Source organism: Terrapene carolina, unplaced genomic scaffold (assembly GCF_002925995.2).
Source record: "Terrapene carolina triunguis isolate 2854851 unplaced genomic scaffold, T_m_triunguis-2.0 Scaffold58, whole genome shotgun sequence".
Lineage (NCBI taxonomy): Eukaryota > Metazoa > Chordata > Testudines > Emydidae > Terrapene > Terrapene triunguis.
In genome coordinates this window covers 18,439,916-18,456,245 of record NW_020664409.1, presented here as the reverse complement: position 1 = coordinate 18,456,245, position 16,330 = coordinate 18,439,916, and the positions used below count along the sequence as shown (strand labels likewise).

The 16,330-nt window shown below is 39.8% G+C and overlaps 1 protein-coding gene across 3 annotated transcripts in view; it reads right to left on the bottom strand.

Moving 5' to 3' along the window:
• NETO1 (neuropilin and tolloid like 1) overlaps positions 1-16,330 on the bottom strand; it is an 84,067-nt gene that overhangs the window by 49,568 nt on the left and 18,169 nt on the right. For all 3 annotated transcript variants that reach the window (XM_026647324.1, XM_026647325.1, XM_026647326.1), the window contains exon 4: positions 15,211-15,459. In XM_026647324.1, coding sequence (XP_026503109.1) covers positions 15,211-15,459 — 249 coding nt within the window. The remainder of the gene's footprint in view (positions 1-15,210; positions 15,460-16,330) is intronic.

Genomic DNA, 16,330 nt, shown 5'->3' with positions numbered 1-16,330 from the left:
CTCCAGCAATGTTTTTGTACACCATGATTTTAATTAGAAGAACTAGCTACAGAAAAGCTGGAGGAAGGCTTTAAGAGAGCATGAAGAAATCTGCATGCCTGATCTAATAATCACTAGTCCCAGTTTTGATGCTAGCTTTAAATACCTGGGTATATTTTTGGCCTTTAAAAAATTATATTTCTACTTTGCTTTTTTGTTTAAAATTTAGAATGTGTAATTACTAATATATAAAACAGGGTTTTTTTCCCAAAAGGTTCAAATGAAAAACAAACCAAAAAACCAAAAAAACGTACACAACCATAGAAGCATCAAAGATATAGATGAAAAATAATTGGAGAAAGGAAGTCTTCCTAGATGTCTGTACAATGCTGAGCACAAGAACTATGCGTAGTACAGGGGTCGGCAACGTTTGGCACGCGGCTCACCAGGGTAAGCACCCTGGCGGGCCGTGTCAGTTTTATTTACCTGCTGACGCAGCAGGTTTGGCCGATCGCGGCCCCCACTGGCCGCGGTTCGCCGTCCCGGGCCAATGGGGGCGGCGAGAAGCCATGGCCAGCACATCGCTCACCCGCGCCGCTTCCCGCCACCCCCATTGGCCCGGGACAGCGAACCGCGGCCAGTGGAGGCTGCGATCGGCCGAACCTGCCGCATCAGCAGGTAAATAAAACTGGCCCGGCCCGGCAGGGTGCTTACTCTGGCAAGCCGCGTCCAAACGTTGCCGACCCCTGGCGTAGTATGTAGTAAATTATGAATAAATAAATCATAGATAATAGGTCATTTAGGCCAGCCCCTTCTAAATGAAGGATTGTTCCTTGCAGTTCAATATACTCGGGTGCTTTATCCATTCCAATATCTCAATTGGCAATGCAATGTTATTCCAAGAAATACCATAGCAAGGGAAAGAATATAAAAGTCTACAGCAAAGCTTATTTTATATTCAGTTCACAAAATTCCAGCAGACGGGCAAATAAATAAATACAAATTGTTGCTGTAATGAGTATCACTTAATTTTACAAATACTGTAATAAAAGCTGATGTACTAACTGTGTTTAGGATTAAAAAAAACAAAAACTAAAACAAATAAACAACTAAGCCTAGCAGTGAATTTAGCTATAAAAACAGTTGCTGTAAATGCCACCTATTTGCATGTAGAGAACAGAGACATTTCTGAGATCTCTTTCAAAGGCTAGGATTTCTAGAAGAAGGATAGCACGTGAAGACAGACAAATCAGTAACTTCTGGTGATTCATCCACCAAGAAAATTCTATTTGCCCTCTTATACACAGAATAAACTGAAAATGAGAATATGGAAATGCTGGGGATTGAATGATTAAGTAGAACAAGACCCTGTTAATGTATGGTTGTGAATGAAAAGGCAAATATAGTATGGATATGTATCAATCCATGTGATTTGAATAAGGCCATAAAACAAATTATCTGATGGAAACCGTTCAAGAAATGGTAGCCAAGTTCTCAGAGACAGAAACATATTTTCAGAATTTGGGCCTTAATTGAGTCATTTGTCCTACTCAGCAAATCATAGAATCATAGAATATCAGGGTTGGAAGGTACCTCAGGAGGTCATCTAGTGCAACCCCTTGCTCAAAGCAGGACCAATCCCAACTAAATCATCCCAGCCAGGGCTTTGTCAAGCCTGACCTTAAAAACATCTAAGGAAGAAAATTCCACCTCCTCCCTAGGTAACCCATTCCAGTGCACTGAAGTGCACAGCAAAACACTGAAACCAATGTGCTAAATCTCAGTGACTTCAGTGGGAGTTAGGCACATGCCTAATTTTAAGCACATGCTCAAGTGCTTGCTAAATTAGTTACTTGGTTGTTTTAAGCTTAAGAGAATGCTCCTTGGTATTATCCCCAGGTATATAAAAAAAAAGCCTTTCTAGCCTGTGTGTTAAATTATAGCAATTGATTTTCTGATTTGCTATACGGGCCTCAAAGGGCACAGGATTTAGGCAAGTTTTACAGAGAGCACAATAATGACACCAAAGAAACTAACAGTTAAAAAAATCATTGTACTGAATGTAATTTGAGCAAAGATGTTTTAAATAGAGCTGGCTATGAAACTGTTTTCCTCTCCTGACAAAATTTTCAAGATTTCATTTTTTCTCCTGTTCCACTTTGGGATGAAAAACGGGGACCTTTTGCAATTTTAGTGAAAAACCAGAGAGAGAAAGCCATCCATCCCAGAATAGGCAATAGCCCAGTGGTTAGTGTACTCAGCTGGGATGTAATACACCTAAGTTCAAGTTCCTACTCTGCTTGATTTGGAGTATAGACCTGAAGACATCCCAACTGAGGGTGAGGCTATTGACTTTTTGGGGATCCAGGGCTTCTCTCAGACAAGAAATTACATATTAGACCTGGAAAACCTTCCCAACAGAAGTTTTATCGAAAAGGACCTTTTCCTGCAAAAAAGTTTTGGTTTTGATGAATTAGAATTTTCTGATCAAAAGCCATAATGTCAAAAAATTTCAGACTACGTCTAGTCTTAATTTTACAACCCAGATTAAAGAAAAACAATTTTTGAAATACCAACACTCAGCATGTTAAAAAGATTTTCAGATATTTACAGGAACAAAAAATGATCTGCCAAAATTAATTTCAAAGATACCTATAGCCAATAAATACTGAAAAGAAACAGTGGGAAATGACATTGCCTGGCATTAGGAAGACATACTATAAAAGGATGGCAGACTCTAAGACCCTGTACTGAGGTGATGTCTGTAGTGTCATCCTGATATTTGGTACTTGACTCTTGCATGAAAATGCAGTGAATTACTGCTGTCATATTAGCAGATAGATCTTGCTAGCTACACCAGGGTTTGAGAGAGCTGTGTCTGGACAAAGGGCACTAGGGTTGGGGGGTGGAGGGAGAACGCATTCTTAAAACTTAATTGAACTTAGTTTGGGACCACAAACACTGAAACATATTCATCAAAAAGGTATGTTTGTTTAATGGCACCACAGCAGGGCAAACTTAATGCTGTCTGGATGCCTTAACTATACATTTCCATACTCAACATACACGGCACTGGTGAGACTTCATCTGGAATATTGTGGGCAATTACGGTCTCCCATGTTTAAGAAAGATAAATTAAAACTGGAACAGGTGCAGAGAAGGGCTACTAGGATGATCAGAGGAAGGAAGAGCCTACCTTTCAAGAGGTGATTTAAGGAGCTTGGCTTGTTTAGCCTCACCAAAGGCTGAGGGGAGATATGATTGCTTTCTATAAATACAAAAGATTAATCAACACTAGGGAGGGAAAGGAATTGTTTAAGGCCCAATGTTGGCACTAGAACAAACCGATATAAACTTGCCCTCAATAAGTTTAGGTTTGAAAAGTAGACAAAGGTTCCTAACCACCAGAGGAGTGAAGTTCTGAAACAGCCTTCCAAAGGGAGTAATGAGATCAACAAAATCTAACTTGTTTCAAGACGGATCTTGATAAGTTTATGGAGGGCATGGTAGGATGATTTCCTACAATGGCATATGGTCCATCTGCAACTATTATTAGCAAGTATTTCCAGCTGCCAAAAATAGGACACTAGATGGTGAGGACTCAGTTACTACAGAGAATTCTTTCCCAGTCATTTGTTTGGTGAGTCTCACTCACAAACTCAGGGTCTAATTGACTGCCATATCTGGGGTCAGGAAGGAATTTTACCCCAGGTCAGATTGACAGAAGGTTTTCACCTTCCTCTGGAGGTTTTCACCTTCCTCTACAGCATGGGGTACAGGTTGCTTGCTGGTTTGAATTAGAGTAAATGGTGGATTCTCTGTAACTTGAAGTCTTTAAATCAAGATTTGAGGACTTCAGAAACTCACCAGAGGTTATGGATCTATTACAGGAGTGGGTGGGTGAGGTTCTGTGGCCTGTGAAGTGCAGGAGGTCAGTCTAGATCAGGGGTTGGCAACGTTTGGCACGCGGCTCGCCAGGGTAAGCACCCTGGCGGGCCGGGCCAGTTTATTTACCTGCTGACGCAGCAGGTTCGGCCGATCACAGCCCCCACTGGCTGCAGTTCAGCGTCCCGGGCCAATGGGGGTGGCGGGAAGCCGCGGCCAGCACATCCCTCGCCCGCGCCACTTCTCGCCGCCCCCATTGGCCCGGGACGCCGAACCGCGGCCAGTGGGGGCCGCGATCGGCCGAACCTGCCACGTCAGCAGGTAAATAAACTGGCCCGGCCCGCCAGGGTGCTTACCCTGGTGAGCCGCGTGCCAAACGTTGCCGACCCCTGGTCTAGATGCTCATGATGGTCCCTTCTGGCCTTAAAGTCTATGAGCCTACATTTGGCTCTCTTTTGAGTTTAACTTAAAAGCTTTGAATTTTCTTGGTTAGTAATACTTGTGTTTGGGACAGTAACATCCCTGTATATTTTTTTACCCTCAAGTTACTGAGATGTACTCTCAACCTTAACCCCCTGCTCTTAATATATATTAAGTTTGAGTACGTCTCAGTAACTTATAGTTGGATATATTTATAGAGAGAAAAGTCTTGGCAAGAGGAAGGATAAATTGTACTTCCACCCTCACAGAGGAGTTATGTGGTTAAATATATTAAAGATTGTGAGGTGCTCATATACTATGGTAATGGGTAGATATGAGAGAGAGCGAAACATGATATATCCTGAAATCTCCTACCAGCCATTTAAAAGTTTGTTTAAAAATGGTTTGGGGCAAATCCTGGTGCTACCGAAGTCCATGTAAAAGTTTCTGTGAATATGATTTGGGTCTTTGTCTTTAGTACCATGGGAACTCAAATGTAGTAGTGAAGTTGAAAGAATTACATTTAGTGGATACTTCAACAGGTTGGTAGGCAGAGCCACACTAATATCATTAGTGAGATTGATGAATAGGATATTTATGTGATGAGGCACATACCTATTACTGCTTCCAAATTTAGTTGTGTTTCATATTGAAACACAGAGCCCATTTTGCAGAAAGGTTTTTGCAAGGATCCCCAAAAGAGCTAAGTCACATTGACAGTAACTGAGCCAACATAGGCAATTTAATGAATAAATTAGTGAGGACGATATTTTGATAAAAGGAGAAAGCTGAACAAAAATGCTCACTAGCAGTTATCTAAATATTGAAAAATGTAAGCAAAGGACAAGAGATGCCCTGGGATGAGCGCTCACATAACTATATGTAACTGTTTTCTTAAATCGCGCACACTGTAGGGTCATGAAATCCCAGAGAAAATGTAGCAAAGTTTAGAAGACAAATCTGAATTTGACAAACATTATTAATTGATTACTACACTAAATTCATGGGCATTTCAACACTATCAAACAACTAGCAGTGGCAATTATCTTTATAAAACTCACTATAAACAGGATGTAGAAAATCAGAAATTTTGACTGCTGGCAAAAGACTCCCAATTCTCAGGTGTGGAGTTTTAGAAATTTTCTAAGTCTCACCACAGTTTGCACACATCACGTCCTTCTCAAAATAACCATGGAGTAATAGGAACTCCAGAATAGCTACTCAAAGTGAAACATTTGTCAAAGAAAGCTAAACATGTCAGTAAGGAGCCATAGCTATCCTTGTTGGATCTTAAAAATTGTCATGGTTTCAGGGTAATCACACTGGTATTTTGATAAAATGTTCCACCAGGGGCACCCACTTTAGGCTTCTGGCTCCCAGATGTATCTTCTCTTGGACAGAGACACACGTCTCACTCCCTTCTGACTGGGGACTTTAAGGCTGCATGGCTCCCCACCTTATACTGTGATACCCTAGCAAGCAGATTGCCAAAAAAAGGCCAGCACGTGTGCTTTGTTTTCTCTTTGAGGGCTAAGACCAGTTCTAAGTTACCAAACAGCTCTTTCTAAGGAAGTACATTAATTTCTACAAAGAATTACAGAGAAAATAAAAACCCTACATGCATACTAAAAATCTCACCAGAGGTCACCTCAACTCCAACCTGGTAGGTTTTAGTCCTTCATAACCCTCATAACTGTGTTTTCTATGGTTACAAGTTACATCCCTCTTAAATCCAGAACCAGAACTTAGAGTGGTCAGATCAGACATTTCTTTACACTGCTTTGATCTTGGCCTTCTGTAACGGGTAATCAACAGACAATGACCCTCTCCCCTGGACATGGTTTCAAAAGGCTGGGTACTTGCATAACCAGAGTTGGGGAAGTTGCATTAACCTCTCCCTAGGGATTCCCCAGAAAAATCCACTTAACACTTATTGTTCCAAAAGTCCATACTTGTCTGGCACATTTTCTGTATAATCTTTTGAACTCCCAGGTTTCACATCTATCACATCTCCCACCTTGAAAGGTTACATACAATCCTGACACAATAATACCTAAACTTAATTCAAAAAGATCTTTGTAGCATATTGCAGGAGATTATGTGTCTGTCACATATATCAACAGAGGAACAGACGCTAATGGAAACATGAACAAAGTCTTTATGTCCCACAAGACCTCAGCTACTCAGACCTAAGCAAATACCAGATTTACAAATATAACTGGAAGAAAGACAAGGAGATACAAAAAAAAATATCTTTGGCAGGCATACAAAACCACTGTCTTCTAAATGGACAGCCTGACAACCAGTCCATAAGAAAATTGAGTGCAACAGCTTAAAATGAGCAAGAGATATTACCCTCCTTTGCTCCTGCAGAAGGGCCACAATCATGTGTGTAGAAAATAGACTGTCAGAAGTACAAGGGCAATTGTCAAGCCTTACTTGCAGTCTTTGCGGCATCTGGGATATCTGTTGATACAGGACATCATAGTGAAAACTCAACTTCTTAAAGAAGACATAAGTGGGGGAGGAAAAAACTGCCTGAGTTCCAGCAGAATCATTGCAGACATCCACATCACCAAGTGTAGACTTACCATACACCACAGCAGTGCCAGGATTAAACTACAACATAATCATCCTGGAGTAGTTCTGGTAAGGGTTAGTAGAAAAAAGAAAAAACTTGCCAGATATGGGAGTGATGTGAACTGTAACTAAGTGACTTTGAAAAGTATTCAGAATCTATTAGCCAAATATATGTTAGGTTAAAAGTATTGCCTTAGGAGAAATAAAGTAACTTTTAAAAAGGGGAAGGGGAGATGTCAGGAACGATAATAACTAATTACTAGAGTGGGGGTGACTATGCTAATACACGTTAAGCCTCTGAAAATACTCATTAAGAACTAGGTGTTTTCAGAAGCCTGAAAAAACACACTACCCAGGCTTCCCATGCAGTTGATGCTAAACCATTCTTAACTGCTTATTAAACATTAGGGGCAAAATGAGAGTCAATGAGAAGACACAGCACAGGAGAGACATGGTTTTAAAACAGAGATGGGCAACCCACAACATTAAGCTGTGTGTCCAGATTTACAAATCAAACTTACCACAAGCTCCTGAGCTGTTCAAATCTGGAGTTTAGGTTCAGGCCCACCTCTAGTTTGAAACTGTACTTAGCTATTATGCACTTGACTGACATTCGTGCAGCAGGATGCAAATGATGCCACTTCCTCCCCTTGTATCTCTCCCCCTTTCCCCCCCCCCTCACAAAAATGAGGGAAGCAGTTATGTGGTGAGCAGTATTGTGATATTTTGAAACAGTGACAGAACACTGCTGTACCCACAGAGCTCATTCTAAAAATTGGATGTTTTTAAAGATACTAGATGTGTTTTCAGATGTATTTCTGAGTTCATTCAAGAGTTATTCTCTTTTGAAGTGTCAGACTGCTGATCTGAGGAATGGGGATTCTATTCCTTTGTAGGTAACACCTAGCAACATGGTAGTATGGTTCCATATATTAGGCCAAACTCTACTCTACTCCCTAACTCTGGGAAAAGTCATGTATCATAAGAATCTTAACAGAAAAATGGTCATACTGAATTAGACCAATGGTCCACCTAGACCACTATCCTGTCTTCCAACAGTGGCAGATGCGAGATGCTTCCGAGGGAATGATCAGAACAAGGCAATTACTGAATGATCCATCCCTTCCCGTCCAGTCCCAGTATCCAAGAATCAGAGTCTTAGAGGCATCCAGAGCATAGCCATTGATAGCCTTATCCCCCATGAACTAATAGAATTCATTTTTCAACCCAATGATACTTGTTGCCTTTCTCTGTACCTTTTCCAATTCTAATACATCCTTTTTCAGATAGGTCAACTGGAACTGCACACAGTGTTCAAGGTGCGGGTGTACCATGCATTTATGTAGAGGCATTATGATATTTTCTGTCTTATTTTCTATCCTTTTCCTAATGAACACTGAATTTCACCTGCTATTTTGTTTCCTATTCACCCAGTTTTGTGAGATTCCTTTGTAAGTCTTTGCAGTAAGCTTTGGACTTAACTAGGGTGACCAGATGTCCCGATTTTATAGGGACAGTCCCAGGTTTGGGGTCTTTTTCTTATATAGGCTCCTATTACCCCCCACCCCCGTCCTGATTTTTCACACTTGCTGTCTGGTCACCCTAGACTTAACAATCTTGAGTAATTTTGTATTGTCTGCAGACTTTGCCACCTCACTGTTTACCCCTTTTTCCAGATCATTTATGAATATATTGAATTGCCCTGGTCTCAGTACAGATCCTTGGGGGACCCCTGCTATTTACTCCTAGACTTTGTTTCCTGTCTTATACCCAATTACTGATCCATGAGAGGACCTTCCTTATCTGATTTAGGTATTTCTAAAACACTTACTATATTAGTGTTTGAGTGCAACAGAGGCTTTCATGCCCATGTTTTTATTTTTAAACCCAACTCAAGTCAGGGAGAATTTATAGTTCTTCCAGACCTTTACACTTTCAGGAACACCACGCAACCACTGCTGGGACTTGCTGTATTGAGAGGCCCTTTTACACAAGGAGAAGGGAGGCTTCTCCTGTGGGCTTTTGTCTGCTGCCATGAGGCTGTGTAAGGGCCTCTCAGGATCAGGCCCTGTATCTATACACATCATCTACATTGAGCGGTGATATAGGACCTGATTCTGCAGTTGCTCCCCATATGGGCCAACACTACAGAACACAGTGAATAATATGTGATTCATCCAGAACTTTGAGAAAAGTCTCTGCAGGTGAATCATGATTTTTATTACAACATGCAAATACAAAATGCCTTATTCATCAAAGTGAAATTCACTCCCTTGTGGAAAGCCATCACAAGGTCTATGCACCTCTTAATCTCTCTAAACAGGATTTAAATGGCACTGAAGTAGTGTATTGTCCTTCTGCAAATGTATAACCTGAAAAAGATACTTATAACCATTTGAATTTCTGTGCATTAGAGTACTGTAAACCTTTCCAAAATGAGATTAATACAAATTCACTCATTTTCCCCCCCATCAGAACTAATTTGCAGTCCCTGACATTCAAAAAAAAATGTTTGGGTTCCACTTAACCCATTTTCCATATTTCCATAGTCATTGTGAACCTTTGGGTGATGAACAGTTTAATCCAGGTTTGCATGGCTTTGTGATGGTTCTTTATTTTTCCAGAAACAGATTGGAATTAGTGGCTCTCAGGATTTCCCTTTAAGGGCTAGACCCAACTTAGCTGAACAGATATATTAGGGGGAGCTGTGAGCAGTTCTGAGACAACCACCTAAGCAGTAACACCATACTCAGAGTCGCTGAGCTGAATATATATATAAACTATATATTGTGATCTTCCTAAAGTCCTGACTGAGTTCCCTTGTGAAAAACCCCAAAACTCCACAGTGGCCATACTGAAAAATATCCTGGTTGGTTTAGAGTCAGAAAGGAAAGAGGCACATCTAAAATATGGAGAGAGAAAACTAAAAATAAAAAGCCGAAAGAAATATACACATACACAAACTTGAAAATCAGTATGGAGGAAGACTACATAGAGTAACTACCTAAGGTGGCATAGAAGGTGCAATGGTGGTGACAAGTGGTGGTGAAAATCCTGCCCCTGCTGCACACAAGGGTGAAATTCTACTGAAGATTGAGTTTTGCCATTGACTTCAATGGGACCAGGATTTCACCCAAGGTACGGAGTGAGGTCGACTACTTTGCTGTAACTTGACATTTGCTGGAGCTTGTCTTAGCACTGTAGTCACTGCCACAATGTATTTAGCCTTGGCCTAGAGAACAGTGTGAGAACCATAATTCCATACTTGGGGGGGGGGGGGGGGGGGGAGGCGGAGAGGGGCTGGGCAAGAAACTGCAGAAATGTTGGAAGGTTAGGTTGGTGAAATTAACTATATTATAGCGTCAGGAAGGCTGCAGATCTCATAGAGGCTTTGTCTATACTAGGAAATTGCATTGTGTTATAACAATGTTAGATGTTAGCTAACTAATTGTTCATTGTAGACAACAATAAGTCAGTTAACATCATGTTATTAATGTGTCTTAGTGTAATAAGGTTTTCTAAACAAGATGAGTCCAAAGAAGTGCATGTGTGCACACCTGGTGTGCAGCCGCAGCAGCTCCAAGGTCGGGATGGAGAATGGGCCTGTGTGATGTAACCAAACACAGAGGATAGATGAGAGAGAATTTCAGAAAGGTACACTGTATGGAAGGAGGAAAAGGCTCTGACGGTACAACGGGAGCCATAGATGGGAGGAGTCAGTGATTGTCTGACCATGTTAAAATACCACCCTTTAGGAAATCAGCGGGTAGTCTGTACAGGGTGACCCTCCCTTGCATATGCACAAGTTGAGACACCAAAAATAATATGCACAAGTTGAGACACCTTTCCAGCCAACATGGTTTAAGATCAAAATGTGCCAGACAACAGCAGCTTCAACATGCTCAGGGCTCTAAAAATTGAGTACAACATTTATCATTCAGTTTTCATGAACATTTTGCAAACAAACAAACAAAAAAATTAAAAAAGAGTGAAAACACTGGTTTGTGAATTAGGAAGAACTCCACAGATTCACAGAGCTCCATGTAGGCCTAAACTAAAACAGCTAGAGAATTAAAAAATAAAATTGAAAGGGTGGGCAATGAGTACATTTATTTAAAAAATATATCTTACATGCCTCAAAATGCTTCAATATTTGTATAACCATCTTGCATTCTGTTATCTCAAGTATTTAGTCATAAAACATTTAACAGAAAAGCAGTGTAACTTTTTTTTCAGCCCAAATATCTGAAATTTCAAAAGTAAAAAACAAAGAAATAAACTAGAGTTTGTACATATGACTTCATTAATCCACATTTTGCTTTTCTACTATTTCTTAGAAAAGATTTATTTGCAAAATGCAGTAATTTGAAAGAGTTCTCTCAGTTAGTAGTGAGAAATAGACAGGCAGGTCTGTGTGTACCATCATATTTGTAGTGTGTTTATTTCTGAGTTTATTCATGCTGAAAGTTTTATATTATACTTGTAATTTCAGAGTACTAATTAGAAGAAAATAGCTACAGTTCCATTTAAATAGTATGACAATGGTATCATTTGTCACAAGATGCCAGACCACCCTCTCCCCACAAAAAAAAGAAAAGTAAAGAAAAGAAAAAAGAAAAAACTGTTAATGAATAAAATCCACAAGAGTCTTCTGAAGTTTGCACTGGAACCTTTACATTAAACAGATACAGCAGAGTCTGTGTGCAAAAATTTAGGTTTCCAAATACCTCCTGGGCAGCTTTCTCTCTCTCTCTTGAATCAAAGAAGTTGGAGACAGAAAAGGTCCAATACTAGTAAATTATTAATCCATTCCTCCGCCAGGATTGTTCTATATCATTTCCTTTCTAGTACTTCATCCAACCTAGATTTAAAATATCTCAACTAATGGGGCTTCTATAATTTCCCCAGACTAATAGATTTTACCATTAGGAAGTTTGTGTGTCCTGATATTCAGCCCTATTTCTCTTTTCTTAACTTAATCCCTTTTGGCCAGGTTACACACCCTTTAGACAACCTAAACAATTCCTCTCCCTCCTCATGCATACAACTTTCAAGTAATTATAATCAGTTGTGTTTTCTGTTTAGTCATTATTTAGCCAAGTTAAACACATTTCCTTCTTTCAATCTTTCTTTATAAAATCAGTCCCTCTATTATAATCACCTTTGTTTTAGTTCTCTAAATGCCCCTCAAATTTGTCTGCATTGTTTTGGTACTGAGATGCCCAGCACTGAATGCAGCATTCTAGAGGCAATCCAGACGCAAAGAGGAATTTTAGTCTCCCATTATCATGTGAAACCTCTGCACTGAAAGCTCTGATTGCATCTGTTGCATTTTCCACCAAACCACAATGCAAGCTCCAATCTTATTTGCTGTCCATTATAATTCCGACATCTCTTTATGTATCAATGTTTTCCAAGTGTCCCTCTGTTTAAATCTCTTTGTTTTCTGCTGATTTGTTTGCAAGCCTTGTTGTCAGTTTTCCCTTGAGCCTTACTTTGTAAAAAAAAAAGTGAGTATCAGAGACAGTTATGGCACAGGAGGAGTATAATTTCAGTGACATTAGAGGCTCAGGTGTGCAATTTACAGAGGCACATGAGCCAGCCACTCCTCCCTTTGCTCCTCTTTAACACTCCCCTGGGGATTGTCAGTCTTTATGGCCGAGCTGCCAATTGCCTCCCCCTATGCCCCACCCACACATTCAGGCTACAGATCTTGAGAAATCCAGCTCTGATCCCTCACACACAAACATCGGAAGTGGGGAAGAGGAGAAAAAAATTCACCTTTCATGGAAGCCAGCCCTGTTGCAGAGTATTATCCCAACCTCATCACCTCTCCAAGTTGATAATAGAGGACCTATAATCCTCATCCCTACTTCTCCTGTGTTGCTGATGAGCTTCTCTCTGCTTCCCCTCCTCAGTCCCAGTCCCCCAGCTAACAACATGAGGTAGACCTGATTTTTTATATATATATAAGTTCAAAGATGTAGCTTTGTCTTTATCTAGGAAGACAGGAGTGGGAACCCCTACATCCCACTCTTTTAAGTTATAACTGACTATGGATCTAACTAACTATCCCTGACCTTCACAATACACAAATCAAAGGTAAGGAAGACAAGGAGGGCAACAAAAATGATTAGGGGTCTGGAGCGCATGACTTATGAGGAGAGGCTGAGGGAACTGGGATTGTTTAGTCTCCAGAAGAGAAGAATGAGGGGGGATTTGATAGCAGCCTTCAACTACCTGAAGGGGGGTTGCAAAGAGGATGGAACTCGGCTGTTCTCAATGGTGGCAGATGACAGAACAAGGAGAAATGGTCTCAAGTTGCAGTGGGGGAGGTCTAGCTTGGATATTAGGAAACACTATTTCACTAGGAGGGTGGTGAAGCACTGGAATGTGTTACCTAGGGAGGTGGTGGAGTCTCCTTCCTTGGAGGTTTTTAAGGCCCAGCTTGACAAAGCCCTGGCTGGGATGATTTAGTTGGGAATTGGTCCTGCTTTGAGCAGGGGGTTGGACTAGATGACCTCCTGAGGTCCCTTCCAACCCTGATATTCTATGATTCTATGAACACTACTCTGAATTGTGTCCAGATGAATTATACTTTTATTTATGGCCTGTATTCCTAGATTCGCTTATTTTTTCCAAGTGCTCATATAGGAGGCTATCAAAAAAGCGCTATTCCACCTGAAGTCTGGAGTAATTTATGCTGCTACAGCAATTTACTGGCATTGATTTTTAGTCAGAAAAAAACTCACATCAGTGGAAGAGGAATGAGGAATAGAACATGGTACCTGAAATAGTTTTTTGTTTTTTTTCCAGTTTGGAAGTTTTTAGATGGAATAAGTTGTGGATTGTGCTAACACCATCCCTTTCAACCAAAGCACCATAGCTCCTTTGAAAGATGAGGGATATGGAGATCTAGAATTAAGTACTTTTTCTGAAGCAGGGAGGTGAGGGAATATGCTAGAAGCCCACATAGCCTCTGTTACTGACAGATCACAGCTAATCCAATTTTTAAGAGATAAGCACATGTGGCTCTTCAGTAAAATTTCACCAAAGGAATATTGTTCTGTCCATTCACAATTGTTTATAGAAAAACAAATGGCTATATACGCCCACCAGCTTACTGAAGAATTTCCCACAGACATCAATAAATAGTCCTGCTATTGTGTATGTGAAATTCATGTCCTGTAGGTACACTTTCCCCTTCAAGAGACAATATCCTTCAGCTTAATATCTAGTTGAAACCCAGTTAATTGTATGTTATCTCTTGTACTTGTTTCAGATAAATAAAGCTGTGTAGAGCCCTTTGAGGTTAACTCCTGCTTGCTTTAGTTACACACAGGTAGTCCTATTAACTTCTGTGGTACCACTGGAATAAGGAAGCAAGCAGGATTTGTGTCTGACTGATTTTGGTCATGTTCTAAAAGAATATTGCTGCACCCAATACAATTTAACTGAAACATTGGTTACATAATTGACAAAATTACATAAATAATTACAAGTACAACCTCTCTGATCAAACTATACTAAAATATGAGTCATTGCTCCTTATGTCAGAGACCCTATAGAATGCCATGAAATCCTAAAGACTGCAGTGCAGTGCTACTGAAGCCAAAAAATAAAATAAATAATTTTTTTTATTGTAATGATCTGAGGCAACATTTAACTGGAAGCATGACCAGAAATCTTTATTTTACTCTAATAAATTAAACAGACAAATTGACAAAGAAAGTGTAATTGTACAACTGCAGATGAGATTTGGAAACATCTTTCACTGGAACACTTAGCTGAACACATTATTCTTTGGATCTTAAACTTCCTTTTGGAATGCATGCAGCAGTTTGCCAGTTATCTCCCCTAATAAGCAGAGGTATAGGGTAGTCCCTCTCCAATAAAGCAAAGTAAAAAAGAAGTGATGTAATTTTCTGAGAATTCCTTTTTTTAAATTAAAATACTTTTTATTGCTGATCACTTCGAAGGAAAAACAAAACAGCGTAACGATCAAATATAAACCGTATACTTCCTGATAAAGGATTTTAAATGATTTCCTATAATAGAATTCTGTTGAAAACCATGTGTTTTACAGTTACACAAGTCCTTCTGCTCAAGATGTCTAGCTAGCATAAAAAATGTACTGAAAAATAACCTTTGTGAAAAAAGCTGGGTGTGTTGTGCAAAATGGATAAACAAACTGGGCATCAGGAGTTTAAATAAAAAAATATATTTTCTTTGAAATTAAAATATATTCCCATTAAAAATATTGAAGTGTGTCACAATTCTACATTACCACCAAAGCAAGCTGTAAAAATCAAACCTTTTGCCAAAAGTGTAACGCTTTGTACTCACCAGGTGTGAAATTATATCGAGCAGAAAAACCCATAGATTCCAGCTCACCATCAGCAAAAAATTTAATCCATAGGAATCTGCCACTAGATTTTATCATAGGTGGATTTTGCTGTCCACAGAAACGTCCAATGATTGGGGAAAAGCCAAAAGGTCCATCTCGCACTTCAATGTGATCAAATTTACACTCCCAGGAAGGCTCTACAGAATATTTTTCATCAAAGTGTAGCTCAATACATTGTCGAGGGGCAGCTAGAGAGGGAAAAAAACAAAATTTGTGCAGTTAAAAATTGCTAATTTTTTACTTTCAGAATTTTGATAAATGTATACATTCTAGTTTTTCTATAAACTATTACCTTTTTTTCTAAATCAATGGTTCTGGTCAGTATCTGAAAATTATGACATCTTCAGTAGCCTAACTACATTTCACTACATTAATTTACATGCCTATTCTTTTCCTTTGAAAAAGCATTTCCAACACTATTTCTTAAGTAAGCTAAGAAAACCATCTATGTAGAAAAGCAAAATATGACTTGGCAATAGTTGGTTCACAGAGAAGTTCTGAAGGAATTCAATTAATGGGTGAAAATCTCTCTTCAGACAACTTAAGGAAGATCTACCTTTTTTTTTTTTTTCAGTGCTTATGAAGATGAGGAATTCCTTTTCCAGAACTAGAATATAACACTAAAGACAAATTCAGTCCCCAGATGCACTGAAGTCAATGAGAGGCCTGTGTATAAATCCTACAGCAAAATTTGGCCTTAAATAATTTTACCATCTTATTTGAAACATAACCTTAAATACAGGGAAACATCATTTATGAAACCACCCAAAGAGCAAGCAGAATTAGTTACCTTAACTAAAGATCAAATAATATGCTACTGGAAACCTTGAAGATACTTTAAAATGGTCACTTAATCAAAGTATTAAAGAGATACTAAATTCAAAGCTTTTTATGGCCAGTAAGGATCGTTGTGATCATCTAGTCCAGGGGTCAGCAACGTTTGGCACGCGGCTCGCCAGGGTAAGCACCCTGGCGGGCCGGGCCAGTTTATTTACCTGCTGACGCAGCAGGTTCGGCCGATCGCGGCCCCCACTCACCGCGGTTCGCCGTCCCGGGCCA